Here is a 20624-nt window from a genome sequence, read left to right on the forward strand (position 1 = left end):
GTCTTCATCGATCCACGAGCCGAGTGTAGTCACACATCATTTGAGGCCTATAAGAACTATCTCATGTATGGAGAAGATGGAACATACAAAGACTTTCATCTTGGGACGTGTGTTCATCAAGCCGTGCGCCGGGGCCTTCGCACGTTTGACTATCTTCAATGTTTTTCCACCACTGAAGGCCGAAAAACACCATTACGCATATGCGCTACCTAAGCAGCGCATATAGTTAAATTGGTAAATATAGGCACTCAAAAATGTGTACATCGCACAATGATTGTACGATGTGCAATATGCGCTCAACTTGTCGGTGTTCATGTGTCCTGCAGTTCACATTCTGACGCGCAATTTGCTGCGGTCTTCATCGATCCACTAGCCGAGTGATCTCCTGCCTAGGGTTTGTTGTATATGGATTTATTGAAATTGAAACACGGGTTGAAATTTGAAACACACACTTGGAGAGTACGTTCGCATGTAAACATACGATGTACAGGCCACTCCTGGGTTCTTAGAACCCATCGCACTTGCAGAATGAACATCACGCCGGATTTCATCACTTGGGACGTATTTTTGTCATCATTGGTCCAAAGACCGTGTGATCGGCTTAACCTTTAGCTTTTTCGAACCGCTACGGTGTGGCTTATGTTTTGAGACTTTCCCAAAAGACTGGTCTGGTAGTTTCGAGCCGCGCACACACTGCAAGGTATGGCCCCTACAATAGGATGAAAGTTCGAAGGCCCCGGCCCTTCATCCAAGTAGTAATACCTTTAGTGCAGTAAGGGAGTGTAAATCCTTTTATCGATCTGAAGACCGAGATGAAAGGGTTTGTTGTATGAATTGAAACATAACGGACTCGCCAGGAGAGCATTTTTAATGGGAACGTACGTTCGCACAACAAAGGTACGAGTACGGCGCCACTCCTAGTCCTCGCAAAACAACCACTGGGTAACGCGTGTCTATGTACCAAGACCCCAACGCGTTCGGTCTTCTGTTCGACAAAGGTCATCATAAGACGTAATAATGATCCTTCCGCAGGTTCACCTACGGAAACCTTGTTACGACTTTTACTTCCTCTAAATAACCAGGCTCGGTCAACTTCAGCGTGTCAAATGCAGCCCTCGAGGAGCCAGCAAATTACTCGCCTCCAAAGGCCTCACCTAATAATTCATCGGTAGTAGCGACGGGCGGTGTGTACAAAGGGCAGGGACGTAATCAACGCTGGCTAGTGACCAGCACTTACTGGGAATTCCAAGTTCATATGGACCGTTTCAGTCCATAATCCCGACTACGTGGGCATTTCAGTGATTTCCCGTTCCTCTCGGAATAGGGTACACGCTGCTGCCCACATTGTAGCGCGCATGCAGTCCAGAACATCTTAGGGCATCACGGACCTGTTATCGCTCAATCTCACCTTGCTTAACACAAGTTGTTCCATTAAGCAGAAGTCAACCTCGATGAGTTGACGTGTCATCAGGTCATACTACACTGCGCCAGCGAGCGCGCGCGGAAGCCGACCCGAAAGCCAACCCCACACGCACACATCACAACCGGACGACAGCTTCTACGTCTGACTGCTGATAGCGTTCTAGTTAATTTGATTGAGTCACGTTCGTTATCGGAATTAACCAGACAAATCAATCCACGAACTAAGAACGGCCATGCACCACTACCCTTAGTTTTGAGAAAGAGCTATTAATCTGTCTTACCTCAATAAGTTCGGACCTGGTAAGTTTTCCCGTGTTGAGTCAAATTAAGCCGCAGGCTCCACTCCTGGTGGTGCCCTTCCGTCAATTGCTTTAAGTTTCAACTTTGCAACCATACTTCCCCCGGAACCTGATTTTGGTTTCCCGGAAGCCACTGAGAGCACCATACAGTAGCGTCTCCCAATTGCTAATTGGCATAGTTTACGGTTAGAACTAGGGCGGTATCTAATCACCTTCGATCCTCTAACTTTCGTTCTTGATTAATGAAAGCATCCATGGCAAATGCTTTCGCTTTAGTTAGTCTTACGACGGTCTACGAATTTCACCTCTCGCGCCGTAGTACTAATGCCCCCAACTACTTCTGTTAATCAATACCTCCGGATCCGGTTACAAACCAATGAATATTAGGACCAGACATTTGTTCTAGTTAGGATTAGACATTTGTTCTACAGTAACTAGCTGCTCTGTCATTCGCCTAAGTTTATCTCTCTTACATTATTCCCTATATTCCCTATACTCCTGTTCACCATCACTTTGAGCGGGTGTTTTTTGCTCTATTCACTCTTTTTCATTTTTTTTGAGTATTCGTGATATGGTGGGCCTATCTCTAGTCCCTAACTTAGATCATATTAGTCAAATTACAGTCTCTTATGAAATCACACGTTCTTTTTATGTTCTCAGTGCTATTTTTCAGAATTATTTGGATGTTGTCTCCTAGTCCATGTTTCCGTCTTTCAGTGTCGTACTTTCTACACTCCACAAGGATATGTTCTACTGTTAAAGCTGTTCCACAAGTTTCGCACGTGGGTCCATCTTGGTGTCTCTGGTTCATGATTGAGCTGTGCGTCATCCAGGTGTGGCCTATCCTGAGCCTAGTAAGCAACTTCTGGTCCCTAGGGTTGTCTGCTTCGGTCCATTTTTCTACGCTGCCTTTAATTTTCCTGAGTATCTGTTCTCTGCAGTGTAACCAGGTTTTGTTCCATTCGTCCTTTATTGCTTCTTTGATCCACCTGATGGCATCTTCCTTAGGTATGGTTCTGTCTTCAAGTGGCTTGGATCGACCTTCGTTGGCTAAAAAGTCCGCTTTCTCGTTGCCTTCAATCCCAGTATGGGCGGGAATCCATATAAACCTTATACCTTTTTCCCAAGCTGTTGCTTTGGCCTGCTTCAGCCATGGGTGGTCGCAGTTTTGGTAGTCTACCGTTTATGCACACGTTTGTGTTGGGGATCGTTATACCATACCCCACATCATTTTTTGTTTTCGAACCATCAGTGTATATCAGGCTTCTTCCTGGGTAATTGTATGTGTACATTCTGAAATTCGTTTTTGCGACGTTATTTGGGCATCCTGCCTTAGTATTGGCTTTTATTGTCCAATCAATAATTGGACATTGGTGTACCCATGTTCTTTGTTTGGTTGGTACACTTGTTACGGTTTGAGGTAGATCTTGATTTGTAAGCTGTTTAAAGCTGAAGTTTGCTCTTTCCAATAGAGGGAGGGTTTCCCATTGGTCTGATGTAAGCCTGTCTTTCAGTTGATATGCTTTTGTACAAATGTTTCTAGTGATTTGGTATTTGAGAGGGAGCTCTCCACATTCGGCATAAATTGATAGTACTGGGCTGGTGCAAAAAGCACCTGATGCTATATTGTGGAGGCGATCTGGCGTAGTGGTAACATCCATGCCTCTCACGTTAAAGGTCACGAGTTCAATTCTCACTCCCGACATTCTTCCAAAAATGGAAGTAAAAGTGACGAACCAGCCAAATGAGTTGAAAGTCACTATAATACAGATAAAAAAAAACCTGATGCTATTCTGATTCCTTCGTTGTATACAGATTCTAGAGCTTTAGTAGCTTTATCGCCTGCTCTTGAGTACAGCTCAGCTCCATGTAATATTTTGGCTAATATTGAAGCGTTTACTACCTTTATTAGGGTATATCTGTTGCTAGGTTTGAACCTTCCTGCTATTATTTTCATTACTCTTATATAACCTTGTGTTGTTCTCTTAACGTCTTCGAAGTGTTGTCTGAAGGTTAATTTTGAATCTATTGTTACTCCCAGTACTTTCTTTTTTCTATCTTGGGGGATTATGCATTCTCCCAGATGGAGCGAGGGGGCCTTTCTATGGTGTCGTCTTCTGCATATATGTACTAGTTTTGATTTCTGGGGATTAATCTTGAATCCCCTTTCATCGGCCCAACATTGTATGTGGTTGATCGCTCTTTGAGTTTTCCTTCTATTCCAGCCTGGCGTTTCACCGTAGTTAATAAGTGTAATGTCATCTGCGTATACCACCAGAGACACGTTATTTGGTACCCTTTCGAAGAGGGACTCCATAGCTATTAAAAATAACGTTGTTGACATGACTGAACCTTGCGGTATGCCGTTTTGTAGGGTTCTAGATAAGCTCAATGCTCCTTTGCAAAACACTTTAATTTTCCTATCGGTCAGGAAGTCTTTAACGAAGCTCAGAATGCGACCGTCAAAACCCCATACTTTCATTTGCTTTAAGATTGGTAGTCTCCACGTCCTATCGAAAGCTTTGGACAGGTCCAGTGAGACCATGTCTAGGTGGGCATTTTGCCTTGTGGCTGTATTAATTATACTCTCGACGTGTGCTAGGTAGGTGGTTGTACTTTTGCCTCTTCTAAAAGCATGTTGTCTTTCGTTTAACAGGTTTCTGTACTCTAGCTCATCAATGAGTCTTCTGTTGACCATTCTTTCTAATGTTTTTCCCACACAACTAAGGAGGGTTATAGGTCTATATCCATCTGGGTTCATGGTGTTGCTACCTACTTTGGGAATTGGTATGATAATACCTTCTTTCCATTTTCTTGGTATTTTGCCGGTATGCCATACTTCGTTAAGTGTTTTTAGTAGTATAGTTTTACCCTTAATTGGAAGATTTTGTAGTAGTGGATAGGTTATATTATCTTCACCTGGAGATTTTCCTGTGGCACTGTTCAGTGCCCATAGGAGTTTTTTCATGTCGAAGCTTCTGTTGTAAATTTCATTATTTACACTTATTTTTATATCCACTGTTTTCTCCTCGTTCTCTTTGAAGTTTCTGAAGGAGGTCTCGTAGACCTCATCTGACGATACTTTAGTGAAGTGCTTGGCAAGTTCTTCTGTTATGATGTTATTGTCATCTGTTATTTTTTGGTCAATATTCATTATTATTCTCTCACATTTGTATTCTCCTTTACATGCTCTAACTTTAGCCCACATGCTGGAGCTGCTTGTGTTTGGGGAGATCCCTGCTAGGTATTCCTCCCAGCTTTTTTTTCTTGCCGCCTTTATTATGGTTCTTGCTTTTGCTCTCTCTATTCTGAACTTTTTCGCGTTTTCCTGGTATTCAGGTGAGGAAGGGTTGGAGTTCTTCAACTTCCTGAGTGCCTTTTTACGGCTTTTTATGGCTTGGTGTACCTCGCTGGTCCACCATGGGACCTCTCTCTTTGGCTTGTAGCCGGTTGTTTTCCTCATGCTTTTGCTAGCCGCAGTTGTTATGATATCTGTTAGTCCCATGGGGTCTATACTTTCTATACCTGTTAAGGCACGTTCGATTTCACTCTCATATTTGTTCCAGTTAGCTGCTTCTGTTACCCTGGCAGGGTAGTCCACAGTCGACCATGTATTTTCCCTAGCGACTCGTGGGAACCACATGAAAAGCAAAACCAACCCAATGCGAAGATCGAAGCGTATTCGTCACCCTAAGAAGTGTCCTTGTTGTGTGAACTCAGTGGCATCGTCGTCCTCATCGTCATCATCGTCCTCATCATCATCGTCCTCATCATCATCGTCCTCATCATCATCGTCCTCGTCCTCGTCCTCGTCCTCATCGCTATCCCCTTCTCCGGTTATAGATATAAATCCGGATGAAGAATCGAAGAGCGAGCAGCAATGGTCTGACCACCCATTAGCACCGTCATCGCCATCCGAAAGGACACAAGACCCACTGTACGAAGAATCGAAGAGCGAGCAGCAATGGTCTGACCACCCATTAGCATCGCCATCGTCATCCGAAATGACACAAGACCCACTACACGTGGAATCGAATAGTGAGCAGCAATGGTCTGACCACCCATTAGCAACGCCACCCTTATCAGTATCATGGGAACCACTAGCATCGTCATCCAGAGTGATGCTAGAGCAACTACCCCAGTCCCCTTCTGTAGACATAGAGTCGTTTGATACACAGCAGACGATCCAATTAGACTCTCCGAAAGAACTCAGAGTTGTCCTAGAGCCGATAGATGCTAGTCAATATGATATACAAACCATAAGACTATCTAGAACTGAAACAAGAATGTTCATCTTGCACCACTACGACATGGGTGATTCAGTGTCGGACACCCTCTTGGCATTGAATTCCACATATGGACAAACTGTTACTCGTAGAACGGTTACGATGTGGTACAAAAGGTTCGATACCGACAGGAACTGCGCGGATCGTCCACGCAAAGGCCGTCCGAAGGCAATCGATAACACAGCAACACTGCTTGCTGATGTGAAACAAAACAGCCAGCAATCTACGAGGTCTATGGCCCAGAAATACAACTGTTCGGCAGCGACTGTTATGCGATCGTTGCATAAACTAAACTATGTGCCCAGAAGAATGGGATACCACCCACACAAGCTAGACCCAGTCAACCTTGCAAAGCGGGTGAAACTAGCCCAACGACTACTCAGACAAAGTGAACGAGACCAGGGTATGCTCGATAATTTGGTCACTTTTGATGAATCGAAGATACCCATGTTTGCGCCTTACAGAGGCATACATTGGATCGAAAAAGGCGCCATGGCGAAGACAATCGCCAAAGACAGGATGAATCGCAAGTGGAACATGCTCTGTGTGTTTTGGGAGCGACGAGGCATTATACACTGGGAATTGCTAGACAAGGGTGTATCTGTTAACCGTAAACGATATCAGAAGCAGCTGGAAAAGGTGGCTGGTATACTGGGAGTGAGTAAACATAGGCCGGTACCCCTACTACACGATAACGCTCCGTGCCATAGGGCACATGAAACGATAGATTAGGCGAGGAGGGGATTTAACATATTGAACCATCCTCCTTACTCACCAGACATCAGTCCATCGGACTACCATTTATTCAGGTCATTGAGTAATAAGCTTAGGCATAAACTCTTCAAGACTAAGGATGAGATGAGCGCATTCCTAAAAGAGTTCTTCGATAGCAAGCCTCCTACGTTCTATGCCAGAGGCATAGATTCCCTACCTGCGAGATGGAAGCGGGTCATCAAGTACGGTGGTAAATACTGCTTCTAGGTCAGTGTTATGTCATGTATGTTATGTGTTGTGTATCGTCCAATAAAAAAGAGAGATGCCCCCCTAAATGTGTGGGGCTTCTCTCTTTTTTATTAAATTCCCCTGCGCCTTAATCTATGCAACACGCATTACATCTGGTACTACGGCTAAGTCCCAGAAACGAGGTCATAAGTCGAAAAAATTCTAAGTCCGAACAATATTCTAAGTCCAAGAAATATGTTCCCGGATCACCCCCCATCGGAATCCGACTCACACCCGGCACTGGTACTGATTACGGTGTACCAAGTTGCCCCGATCGAACGAGGTGTCTCTGCTAGCGGTATAAGCTGTGCACCATGTCCTGGAATGCAAAGTAGCATGTTTTGGAAAAGTACCCCCCCACCCCCACAGCACAGCACAACAGCACAACAGTTTGTTCAATTTCTCACTGCGCGACTCAGCACGCAGTACGTGTAACAATGCCCCATCAGCATCGGCGCGGCACAGTAGCTTGTGCAGTATTGCCCTTGCGATGCGCTATGTGATGGGCGGGTGCGTCGTGTCCCGTAAGAGAGAAGTCCCACCGTGGTAGCTTAGTGCTGCCCGCGCTGGCGGCTTCTCTCTTTTTTCATTAAATCGCATTGCGCCTGGTAGTATGCAATCGTGCGTGTGTGTGAAATCATCCCATGGCCTGGAATAACAACTGTCAAGTGTTGTCCCCCAGCACAACACAGCACACAACAGTCTGCGCGAGCCAACGCCCGCAGTACGCAGCATCGGCGATAAGTACGATAATGCTATAACACCAAGTGCGTGTGTGAAGCCATTCCCCTCGCTGGATATTACTTTACTTTTTTTTTTATTTCATCCTGCGCCTGGTAGTATGCCATTCCATGTCCTGGAATGACAAGTCTCAAGTGCACAACACCCGCACACCAGCACCCGCAGTACGCAATGTGTATAACACTGCCCCGCCGATAATAACACTAAGTCCCAGAAAGCGTCCAAGTCCCCCCAGCATACAGCACACAACAGCGCTGCGCGAGCCAGCATCCGCAGTACGCAGTGTGTGCCCCGTCGGCAATAACACCAAGTCCCAGAAAGCGTCCAAGTCCCCCCAGCATACAGCACGCAACAGTTTGTTTAATTTCTCACTGCGCGAGCCAACCCCCGCAGTACGCAATGTGTAAAACACTGCCCCGCCGACAATAACACTAAGTCCCAGAAAGCATCCAAGTCCCCCCAGCATACAGCACACAACAGCGCTGCGCGAGCCAGCCCCCGCAGTACGCAATGTGTAAAACATTGCCCCGCCGACAATAACACTAAGTCCCAGAAAGCGTCCAAGTCCCCCCAGCATACAGCACACAACAGCGCTGCGCGAGCCAACCCCCGCAGTACGCAATGTGTAAAACACTGCCCCGCCGACAATAACACTAAGTCCCAGAAAGCGTCCAAGTCCCCCCAGCATACAACACACAACAGCGCTGCGCGAGCCAACCCCCGCAGTACGCAATGTGTAAAACACTGCCCCGCCGACAATAACACTAAGTCCCAGAAAGCGTCCAAGTCCCCCCAGCATACAGCACACAACAGCGCTGCGCGAGCCAACCCCCGCAGTACGCAATGTGTAAAACACTGCCCCGCCGACAATAACACTAAGTCCCAGAGTCCCAGAAAGCGTCCAAGTCCCCCCAGCATACAGCACACAACAGCGCTGCGCGAGCCAACCCCCGCAGTACGCAATGTGTAAAACACTGTATAAGTTTTAAGCAGTGTATAAGTATTGATCCATCCTTTCCAAAACTTTTGCAACACATATATATATATATATATATATATATATATATATATATATATATATATATATATATATATATATATATATATATATATATATATATATATATATATATATATATATATATATATATATATATATATATATATATATATATATATATATATATATCTGTCTGCATGTCTGTCTGCCTGTTTGTTTCTTGTGGACTCGGAAACTACTGCACCGATCGACATGAAAATTTGGTATGTAGGGGTTTTTGGGGTCGGGAAAGGTTCTTATGATAGTTCGAGATCCCTCCACCCTCTCTAAGAGGGGGGTTGCCATACATATAAACACAAATTTCTACATTCTTCCAGAATTAATCAAGCAAATGTAACGAAATTTGGCATGTGGAAGTTTTAGGGTGCAATAAATGATTCTACGGTTGTCCCTCTCTCTTAAGGGGGGCTGCCATACAAATGCAACACTAATTTCTGCATTACTCAAGAATTAATCAAGCAAATGAAACGGAATTTGGCATGAGGAAGTTTTAGGGTGCAATAAATGATTCTATGGTTGTCCTTCTCTCTAAAGGGGGGCTGTCATACAAATGAAACACAAATTTCTACATTACTCGAGAATTAATCAAGCAGATGAAACTAAATTTGGCATGTGGAAGTACTAGGGTGCAATAAATGATTCTATGGTTGTTAGATACCCCTCCCTGCCATATAGATGAAGCACAAATTTCTACATTACTCGGGAATCAATCACGCAAATGGAATGAAATTTGACATGTGGAAGTTTTAGGGTGCAATAAATGATTGTATGGTTGTCCCTCTCTCTAAAGGGGAGCTGCCATACAAATGAAACACAAATTTTTACATTACTCGAGAATTAATAAAGCAAATGAAACGAAATTTGGCATGTGATGATTTTAGGGTGCAATAAATGTTTTTACGGTGGTTAGACAGTCCACCCCCCTCTCTAAGAGGGGCTGCCATACAAATGAAACACAAATTCCTACATAACTTGAGAATTAATAAAGCATATGAAACCAAATTTGGCATGTGGAGGTTTTAGGGTGCAATAAATGTTTTTACGGTAGTTAGGCACTCCACCCCCTCTCTAAGGGGGGGCTGCCATACAAATGAAAGACAAATTTCTGCATATCTCGAAAACTAATCAAGCTAATGGAGCCAAATTTGGCATGGGAAGATTTTAGGGGTCACGAAATGTTTCTATGGTGAATAGACACTCCTCCCCTTTCTCTCTGAGGGAGGGGGGGGGCTGCCATACAAATGAAGCATACATTTCAGCATAGTTCAAGAACTAATCAAGCAAACGGAACCAAATTTGGCATGTGGAGGTTTTAGGGGGCAAGAAACATTTCTAAGGTGATTCAACAATCCTTCCACCTTTCTAAAGGGGGGCTGCCATAGAAATGAAACACAAATTTCTGCATAACTCGAGAACTAATCAAGCAAATGGAACCAAATTTGGCAAATGAAGGTCTTAGGGAGCAATAAATGTTCTTATGGTGGTTTGATACTCCTTTCCCTTCTCTAAAGAGGAGGGGAGAGGGGAGGGTGCTGAACAACTCGACAACTAATCAGACAAATGGAATCAAACTTAGCATATAGAGGTTTTAGGGATCGATAATGGTATCTATGGTAGTTCGACATTTCTCACCCCCCTACCCCTATCTTAAGGGGGGCTCCCATACAAATGAAACACAAACTTCTGCATAACCCGAGATCAAGCCTAATCTAATCAAGCAAATGAAGCCAAATTTGGGATCTGAGGGTTTTTGGGAACGTGAAATGTTTCAACCAAACATGACAATTGAAAATTTTCGGAAAACTCTGAAGGAAAATGGTAAAATTCAAAAAAAATCAATTCGCATGTGTTCTACGATTACATATTGACAAGCGTTGTTAGTCCATTTGATGTTTGCGGTAATGAAATTGATCTTCGTCCGAAAGTGGAATTGGATGGTGGAACGCATCGCATCGTCTTCTATCTATATAAATAAAAATGGATCGCCGAATGTGTTAATAAGAGCAAAACTGGAGAAACGAATTGTCCGATTTAGAGCTGTCTTCATTCTATCATATTTTCTGTATCAAACATTTATTCCATGTAACGGAGAAATATGTTATTTGCAAGTGGATGAAAAATCTGGTACGAGAATTATGTCTGAACATAATCTGATATTATAATGTTGAGCTTTGGTAGAAGTACTGAAATTTTGTAGTAAAAAATAATTTTAAAGGGGAGATTAGAAGATCAATCAATGAACAGTTCTACGATTGGACCCATGATTGTGCGCTTAGTAAGAAAACGTGGATGTGATAACAAAAAATAAATTTTGGGCGGGACGAAGTTCGCCGGGTCGGCTAGTATAAAATAAAAAAAAATATGCTGTTCTGTGATAACTAGATTACAACCAAGATGGTGGAGTTAACAGGTGGCTCGTAATTTACACTATTTAGAAAAGACGTATGAAGGATGACAAGACGAAAAGTTTGGATTTGTTTATGTTATTACTTACGTTGGTATGGTTACATTTGATTTCGTCGAAGGTATTCGAAGCAGTATAATAAATAAACAGTTGTCGTTGAAAATAGTAACCTAGTAACTTTTATGCATATGCTTCCGCCAGCTGGCTCGGCTAATGTGATTCAGGGAGTGCTTTGATCGTGGTACCGCCACTGGCGCATAATTTGGAGCTTTGTTTTATGTGCTGGTTCATAACGACAATCAACCGTGCCGGCGAAACTGTAGTCAATGTTTAGTGTTGTTTGGATACCATCTATGTAAATAAGTTCAAACTTACGGGATACGTCCGAACGACAATTCTGACATTACGTTTTACCTTCCACTTCACTTTCCTTGATTACAACTGCTTTATGTTGATTCATATTTCACTTTTACATCAAAAAACTTTTTTTTATTATATTCTACCTTTTTCGTACGGCTATCTTGAATGTTCAGTTAATTTTTGAGAACTCTTTTCTTACACGTGTTTTGGTTCATCTTCGATTTTTGCATATTGCAAAAATGGATCAAAGAATCTGTATCAAATTTTGTGTGAAAAACAAAATTAAGCGCGCGAACACATTCCGAATGCCGATTGTGACATCTGGTGAACCTACCTTGGAGCGAAACAACGTTTATCGGAGTTCGAAAAAATATTCTCGGAGGGTCGAAAAGATGTAAATAACGCAAAGCGTGCCGGAAAACGGAAAAAACGAGTTTTTAGTAAGTCAAAACGTTGTCATGTCACGATGAAATTCTATTCTATTCTGATTTATTTTGGAACGGGTGGTTTCTGATTTCGTTTAGGACAGGGGATATGAAAATCATTAGATAAAGTTCGGTAAATCTAGTCATTTTCTTCACTCCAGTTTTTTTATAATATGTTCAGATGATTTATTATTAATTAATATCTTTGCACTCTTACATAAATCTATTGTGCGCCAGAATTAATGATACATTCATAATATTGGAAAAACACAGTAAATAGTTAGGAAATGGCATATATAGACCATAAGTATAATCTGGCGTACAAATGTTACATTGTTTGTCCTGTTGTCTTGTGGTTGAACAGCGATTTTTATACACCTGAATAAGCGATCTGAATCGTTCGATTTGAATCTACGCTGTATATTGCAAGTTACATTCACAAATAGGCACACCCATGTAAGAAGGGTAAATAGTAATATATGCGCACGCATAGTTTTATCGACCGACAGTATCAGTGGAACAATATTAGGTCCATTCGAGAGAAAAGTGCCAAGAAAGGTGTTTTCCAACTGCTTTTGTGTATTTTCATTAACATTACCAGTTTATGTCTGTTAATTTGAATGTAGAAAAGTGCAAGCTGCATGTGTTTCTTCGTTGCGAAGTATTATATTGTACCGTTTTACTGCTTAAAGTGTCAATCGGAATAATGGAATAATGGTTCAAATGTGTCGAAAGTTTATGAGTATCTAGACGAAAAATTACAATGATAAGTTTTCCAGAATCTTGCAATTCAGCTCCCAAAATTTGTATCTAATGTGGATTCACTGAAAATTTCCTATTATGAATTTATCGATTCGAATGAGTTCATCTACACTTTGAGTTAATCAATTGTTATGTGCGAAAAAAAATAATTTAAGAATTTCAATCGACCTCAGTGCAGTTTTACTAGTTTTGTTTTCCCCGATGATAAATCGTCTGGGATGAACGTTGAAAAGCAATCGGATATGCTCTTGGCAAATAGTGTTACCTTTTCATTATTTACTCGTTAACAATATATTTATCAGTTCTAAATCTAAAAAAATTCAAATGAATAGATTTTTTCAATTTTCAAGAATTCACTTTGTAGTGAAATTCTCAGTAACACCAAATTTTCGCACGTTTGCATAGTTTGACTTGGTTTCTAATCTGATAAAAAAGCTAGACTAATGAATTTTCTGTGTAATCGACACAAGTAGAAAAAAAAGATTGATATGAAGTGGTGCATACTAAGGTATCCCTATTGAAAACAGATAAATTTATCATTTAGAAAATTGTCTTCTATTTAAAATAGCTGCTCCGCGAAGTTCTATGTATTCAAACTACCACTTCACCCCTTCATTTTTGTCATTTTTGATATCATTTTCAAAGAAATATTAAAGAAAAATCATCCGGCTATATTTTTCAATATTAAAATAGTTGGTCTATTTCAAATTTTCTAGTATACATAAAATCAACAAACTAAGGACGAAAAAAACATTTAAAAAATAAACGAAATGCGTAAATTATGGAAATTATTTCATCATTGACTGTCTCGTATTTGATTTCTGGTTATTTTTACCTTTTGATTGGTATCTCTTTTGAAAAAAAAAAACCGATTGGCCCAAAAAGGACACCAAACAGTTTATAACAATGACTCGAGGGTTCTCTTCAATTCAAATGGATCAGTTCTAGCTATTAACGTATCCATTCGACTAAGATACGTCCGATCTTTATTTCTGAAATAAATATTTCAGCGTTATTAGGAGTGACTGAACGGAATGCCCAGTAGTCGTGCGGATTCAATTCTTACATGAGTTGAATTTTGATTGCTCAGAAACCCAAATCCTTAATGTGGGTGGACGTAGTTCGAACTTTCAGAATGGCAAACACATTAAAAAGTGTTGCCAACCTAATGCTCTATACTTCTATATTAGATTGACGAAAAAATAATCCTTTATTTAACGTAAAATTCAAGGCTTTTTTGGTATAGTTTCTAATTCACGTCATATATGAATATGTTGACACTTTGATAATTCCATTATATTTTATCTATAGAAATCTTCCTATTGCCAAAAAACTGGGACAATCGATGTAAACCACTAATTGCCAGGACTATACTGCCATTCTACGCATAGTTGTCGCATGTTCCAAAATCAGCAACTGAGAAAAAGGCATTCAAAGTTTTCTAGTATTTTCGTCTACCAGAAGCTTTAAGCATTTTGGTTTAGCAATACACTGGGTTTTTTATAAGCAGAGAACTATTGTTTAATGAAATGTGGAAAGATCCCCTCATTTGAATCAATCAATCTGGGTTACAGGCTTAAAAATTCATGGTGGGACAGTTATGCCTAGAATATCAACATGGGACAATAGAACTTGATGTTGTTTTTTGAAATACTGGGAACAAACAATAATCTAAAGTGCGTTTTTTATTATTACAACGGTTGTCGAAATTAGAAAAAGTCAGGAGTGTTGATGTAGGAGATGACGCATAACCAAACAACAATATTCTCATCCCTCATACTCTGGGAAAAAATTATGGGAATAAATTTATCTCAATGCTCTTATTTGAATCGTAAAGCAAATTCACACTGCCTTCATTGTTGTCTTTTTTAAACAATTTTTCGGATGAAGCTCATCTGGGTGTTCCCATTATGCATGTTTCATCCCTAGCCACAAAGCAGTTTCTTCCCTTCTTCGACTGCCTCGAATGTTGAGTTCTCTGATTATTAATTTGTGTCAAATGAAGCGTCAATTACACGGGATAGAGTTTTTGATGAATTTTCGCCCAGTTTAATGGAATTTTTGATAAACACAAATATTCATTGCACCCATGTTGGTCATTATTTACATTTTCACACCCATCCTCAAGACGGAAATGCTACTTGGGGTCTTTAGTCATTACCATGAACTTGTGTTAACAGTGGAAGAAGTTCTGTGAAAGTTTAATCAAGTTTGAAACAATACTTTGCTTGAAACTTATGATGGCATCGATCTTCTTCTACTTCAATGGCACTCACATAATGCAAGTTGAGTTTCTTTAATGAGAAATCTGCTATCAGTGAAACAGTACCTCATCAAATCAATCAAAAACTAATGCAGTCGTTAGAAGAAGGCCTTACTATTCCTTTGTTAAGATATTAAATCCACCAAATCAAAAACGACAGTAAAACTGGAAGGCCTTTCATGCTTGAACTGCAATATTCTGGCCTAATAGTTGAAAAATATAAAAAGAATTCAATTCAGCGCTGAGTTCTATGTTAAGTTTGATCGAAATGATAATTGCGACCTTTCCCTTGGACAAGGTACAGGTAGGGGAAGTTGGGATAAGACGGGAATGTTAATAATAACTTCAATTGTATCTTTGAAATTCATGTTTCCAAATATTTTAATGCAGTTTTTTACAACTCAACATGCTGTTTTTCGAAATAGTCGGCCAAATGTTTTACAAAAAGGTGTTTTTCAATGATTTTTTACTGATATTAAAATAGACCAAAGAGTAGAACATTTTTTTCGATGCGGGTAATATGGACATATAGTGGTTTGTAATATACAAAGCCTAGAAGTTTATCGCTGATGAGATGAATAATTTCATTCAACCAAAGTCTGATATCATTTCAAATGTCCGTTGAATGATGAAAAAATCGAATTAATCCATTTAGAAGTGATATTTTGCTTTTCAGCAGTATAAACGAACAGACCCTCAACTATTTTGTTTTTGGTTCCAGTCAGCTTCTAGACAGTCCACCTTTGACGATTTGATTTCCGTGTTTATAGACGTAGGGCATTCCTTAGGAATAGAATATACAGACTTTTCACAGCCCACTTCCACTGGCAACTGTCTGTTTCACCCCACCAGTACTATAATTTAAATTTTCCACTCATAAATGAATTTACTTGTTAGTACATACCTAATATCGCTTCTCTCTTAACTTAAAAACCGAAATATAACCATCAACGAATTGAATTTCGAAATTAAAGCACTCAAAATGCTTCATATCGATCACGCGAAAATTACATCCACACGCGGAATCATGTTTGATTTTCGGTTATTGTTTTCTTTTTTTTCATTTTTTTTAGAGTGGTTTAAATATTATCGAATAGCATGTAGAAGGAGTACTCATCAACAGAAATTTTGAAATTCATAATGTAACTGTACAAATCAACCATCTGTCCATTTTAACCCCACTGTACGTCTTACTCGCACCTCCCCTAAATGAAACCTTCTGAATATCCCAACAAGACGATAGAATGAGTATTGATAAAACGGAAACATATTTTATTATATTAATGTATTTTCACATAAGTTCACAATTATCACAAAAATTCACAATTATCACGACATTTTCATAGGTCGTATTCTTTTGTCCGTGCATAGTTTCAAACGAAAGGGACATGACCTGAAAACATCACTTTGAAACAGAATAGCAGAAACCATTAGTTTAAACAGTTAAATACGTGCAATGAATTAACTAGTGAATTAGTAAATACAAATATTCAACTCTTTGAAAACTTATTCCCAAGAATAAATTTTGGAGTTAAAAGTGGAATCATTTATTAAATTGAAAGTGCAAAAGTGTATAAAAAGCATAAAATAATTCATTATAAAGTATTGTGCACTGCAACCTTAACTCGAACGCAATCTCGATTTATCGATACCGGAGCTATTTAAGTGTAAAAAATACCTAAAATGCTGATTCGGTGGAAAAGCAAAGATAAGAGTACGCCGTCGACTTCAACCGGAAATGCAAAGAAAAAAAGAAAAGGACGAGATGGAGGTAAGAATATAATGTTCAAACTTATATTACTTATGATGATACCAAACTTAAATCTATAGTGTGTTGTGTAACTCTCATGATAGAGAATGAGAATTACCTTTCTAGTAGAACATTTTGGTAGTCCCAATAAGATACGATGCAGTTGGGTGACATCGCCTATCCCTCCATATGTGCTCGGTGGATGCCAACATCTCAGCCTTTAGTGGGGTTGAAAACCAATCAAAGTACCTACATCTCAGCTTTTTTGATGCTCGAAATTGGCATCCAAAACATGGCTGCCTGTCTGAGGCCGCCGCTGAGCCGAGTTTACGTGGTTGAAATACTTGGAACTCATCTGAAACCGAATATATTTCAACATAAAAATGAGAAACTTGGTACTCTTCAGTTTTTTTTTACCTGTAGAATGTTTCCTCTATTTTGATTTTGACGTTTGCTCTTCAGTTTCAAATTGCGTCCAAGGAAGAGGAGCATCGGGGGTCTTCGTAGCCACATTGGCAGCGCGTTCGCTCGCTAAGCGGTCGATCGTGAGTTCAAAACTCAGACCTCTCAATTGAACATATTTTCGTTGTTATAGAATAACTACGTCTACGCAACAATTATCAGCGATGAAGATCGATTCAGGGTCGGAGTCCTGGCCTCTCTTCATTCATACAAGCACTACATGAAACTGCTCTGCTCTGCAAGATACATAGGGCTGTTGTGCTATTAACAGCATAAAAATGATCAATATCAACTGTATCTGCTAACCGGAAAACTGGACAATGGAAGAACTTAAAGAATACTCTTACGCCTAAATAGCTACTGTTTACTGTACCATACGTATGTAACAGAAGGAATACTTTAACGCCTAAATGATTGTGACTGTCAAATTTACAATTTATAGAAAAAACGATAAAACATGTACACGATTAAATCCGACTCTGTTACAGATAAAATACTAATGAGCCTAAATAAGTAAACAAAATGGGATAAAAAAGAAGTATCGCTTGAAAATTTTGCTCGCGCTATGCGAAACTTAACCTTTTTGCACATGAAGTCAAAAGTGGACAAATTGATCGTAATCAAGTGATTGTAGAACGTTTATCGATTGCAAAGAAGCCCGGATCCGGGGGATCTGCTGCAGCGACGACGAAAAAGTGGTCGCTCCCACTATATATGAAAAGGCAATTAGAGATGGGCAAAACGGTTCACTTTAATGAACCGATCAGTGACCAGCCGTTCACTTAAGTGAACTAGTTCTTTTGAGCAGTTCACTCACTCTTTCGTACATTAGAGGGATATGCTAAAGCATGTATAAAAAAGTGTGAGATGTTATGTAGGACTGTTCTTTTCATGCATAAAATGCTGTTTGTGAGCAATAATTATGTGTCCGAATTTTGTTAAAAATATCTTTTTTTTATCCAAAATATATATTTTTATTAAGGCTCATATGGCGTCAACCTGACGGGGCCGGGAGTTCAATATTTCGACAATGTTTGCCTTATAACTATGTTAGTAATTTGTAACCGATTACTCGCGGTTGGCTCGAGGTTAGTATTACAAGTGTTTTAGTAATTGTGATGTTGCTGTCTCCAATGCTCTGTACCTGTGCCCGACACGGGATACTTCCTTTTGGGATGCACCTGACCATTAATCAGCAACGCCCCCTAGTCTGTACCCCATATCTAGCGTGGTACGTCTTCTCGACTCGAGGAATCCAGGATAGAATGGTCACTAGCCGGCGCAAACATCAGCTCGTGTAGAGTTGTCATGAGCGGTACAACCTTTGGCTCTTGTTGAATGATCAGTGGACTGCACAACCTTTGGCCCGTGTATCTGTAAAGAGTGTGTGTATGTATTGCCGCGACTAAATAAAAGTTTATAGATCGGATAGGAGGGATATGAAACAGGGACACAACGAAGGAAACATCATTAAACGTTGACATCGGCGTTTCTGAGGAACAGGTATAGATGAAGCAGAAGATCAGGATCACGGCTACCTAAGATATCCCGGACGGGGATATCCGATTGTCTGCCTTTTGTTCTCAGTGCTCTAGAGAGCTGAGAGCGAGCAGCATGGAACCGGATACACGACCAGACAATATGCTCGATGTCGTGGTAGCAATCGCCACAATCACAAAGATTGTTTTCTGCGAGCCCAATGCGATAGAGATGCGCGTTTAGGTTGTAGTGATTGGACATAAGCCGAGATATTACGCGAATGAAATCACGACCTACATTCAATCCCTTAAACCAAGCTTTCGTCGAAACCTTAGGGATAATCGTGTGTAACCAGCGACCGAACTCATCTTCACTCCACATGCGCTGCCAAGTAACGAGTGTGTCCTGACGAGGAATGTGAAAAAATTCGTTATAAGCAATTTGCCTTTTCGAAGTGCCTTCTGAAGCGCCCACCTTAGCCATCGAGTCCGCTTTCTCATTCCCCGGAATCGAGCAATGAGAGGGAACCCATGCTAAGGTAATCTTGAATAATTTTTCGACCAAAACACTCAATAGATGTCTTATTCTTGTTAGGAAATAAGATGAGCGTTTATCAACTTTCATTGAGCGGATTGCCTCTATTGAGCTGAGACTGTCTGAAAAAATAAAATAATGGTCGATGGGCAATGTTTCAATGATCCCTAGTGCGTAGTATATCGCACCCAGTTCAGCGACATACACGGAACAAGGATCTTTGAGTTTGAAAGAGGCACTGGAATTTTCATTGAAGATGCCGAAGCCAGTGGCTAGTCTGCTTTTCTTCAATGTTTTGCAATAACTGCTATAGCAAAATTGTACCAAAACGCGAAAGAATTTCTCAAAATTATCGGGCACAATATGATATAATATCAAAACATTTCATATCAGCAACACAAATTTTTATTTACTGTTGAAAAACACTGTTTGAATTGCTTCGCTTTCAACTGTATTTTTTTTTTTGAGGTAGATTTGCATATCTTACTGAAATATTTACCCTCAACTTAAATATATGAAACTAAAACTTTATTTGATAAATAACAGTGTTTGCCAAATGATTCATTCACTGAAAAAATCGGTTTCGTTCCTTCAAATATGATCATACACAAATCATTTCCCCCAGCGGCATTATTTTGTTGTTATGTGCCGCAAATCACGACACAAAAGAGAACGAGACAATTCTGCATCGGTTCACCCTTCATGATACACCGACACGCAAGCAGAACCATCATATACGCTTTCGGTGCAGAAAGTTTATTTTCGTCTTTGCCTCTAACATATGCATATCGACGTCTCCATGCATCATGAAACAGCAAGATCGTACGGACTACGCAAATAGAGACGTCGGTTAATCGCTCGATTAATTCAAATAATCGATTATCTGAAATTATAATCGAGTAATTTTGTATCGAATAATTTAAAATCAAAATATGAATACATCGAATAATTGCCACTGTAATCGCGATTAATGAATAAAAGAATTTTTCTCAAGGATAATGCATTTTTATGTTAAGAATTAGGCTATATAATTTTTTTATCCGACATTTTTTCATCCAACCATCTAACAGCGACAACCCGATAGACCACGCGACCAGAATGACAACGTTATACGTGATTATTACAAGAAAAAAATATTCGCTCGATTAATTAATCGATTAATAATTGTTTTATTCGAATGAATCGAATATTGAAAAATGCCCCAACGATTAATCGATAATCGAATAAATGAAAAATTTAGACATCACTGTATGCAAAGCGAATGATTCCTATTCAGCTAATATAGCAGATCCTGATTTTTAAGTCTCAGAGAGTGCAAACTATATGATTATTTAGCTCGATAGAGGCTAAGGGAAGGGTAGACGGATCATATTTT

At 40.1% G+C, this 20624-nt stretch overlaps 1 protein-coding gene and 1 pseudogene across 9 annotated transcripts in view; one reads left to right on the forward strand and one right to left on the reverse strand.

Annotated features, from left to right (window-relative positions):
- Positions 1-242: 242 nt before the first annotated feature.
- On the reverse strand, positions 243-397 carry LOC129772221 (5.8S ribosomal RNA; annotated as a pseudogene).
- Positions 398-12458: 12061 nt separating this feature from the next.
- The window catches only part of LOC129771693 (coiled-coil domain-containing protein AGAP005037), a 164857-nt gene continuing 156691 nt past the window's right edge, over positions 12459-20624 (forward strand). For 4 of the 9 annotated variants that reach the window (XM_055775621.1, XM_055775619.1, XM_055775620.1 and 1 more), the window contains exons 1-2: positions 12509-12660; positions 16371-16795. In XM_055775621.1, coding sequence (XP_055631596.1) covers positions 16708-16795 — 88 coding nt within the window. In that variant the 5' untranslated portion in view covers positions 12509-12660; positions 16371-16707. Of the gene's footprint in view, positions 12671-16370; positions 16796-20624 lie in introns of all 9 variants that reach the window. The other 5 variants (XM_055775613.1, XM_055775616.1, XM_055775615.1 and 2 more) reach the window with 5 other exon arrangements.

The sequence above is a fragment of the Toxorhynchites rutilus genome, chromosome 2 (assembly GCF_029784135.1).
Source record: "Toxorhynchites rutilus septentrionalis strain SRP chromosome 2, ASM2978413v1, whole genome shotgun sequence".
In the NCBI taxonomy this organism is placed as follows: Eukaryota; Metazoa; Arthropoda; class Insecta; order Diptera; family Culicidae; genus Toxorhynchites; species Toxorhynchites rutilus.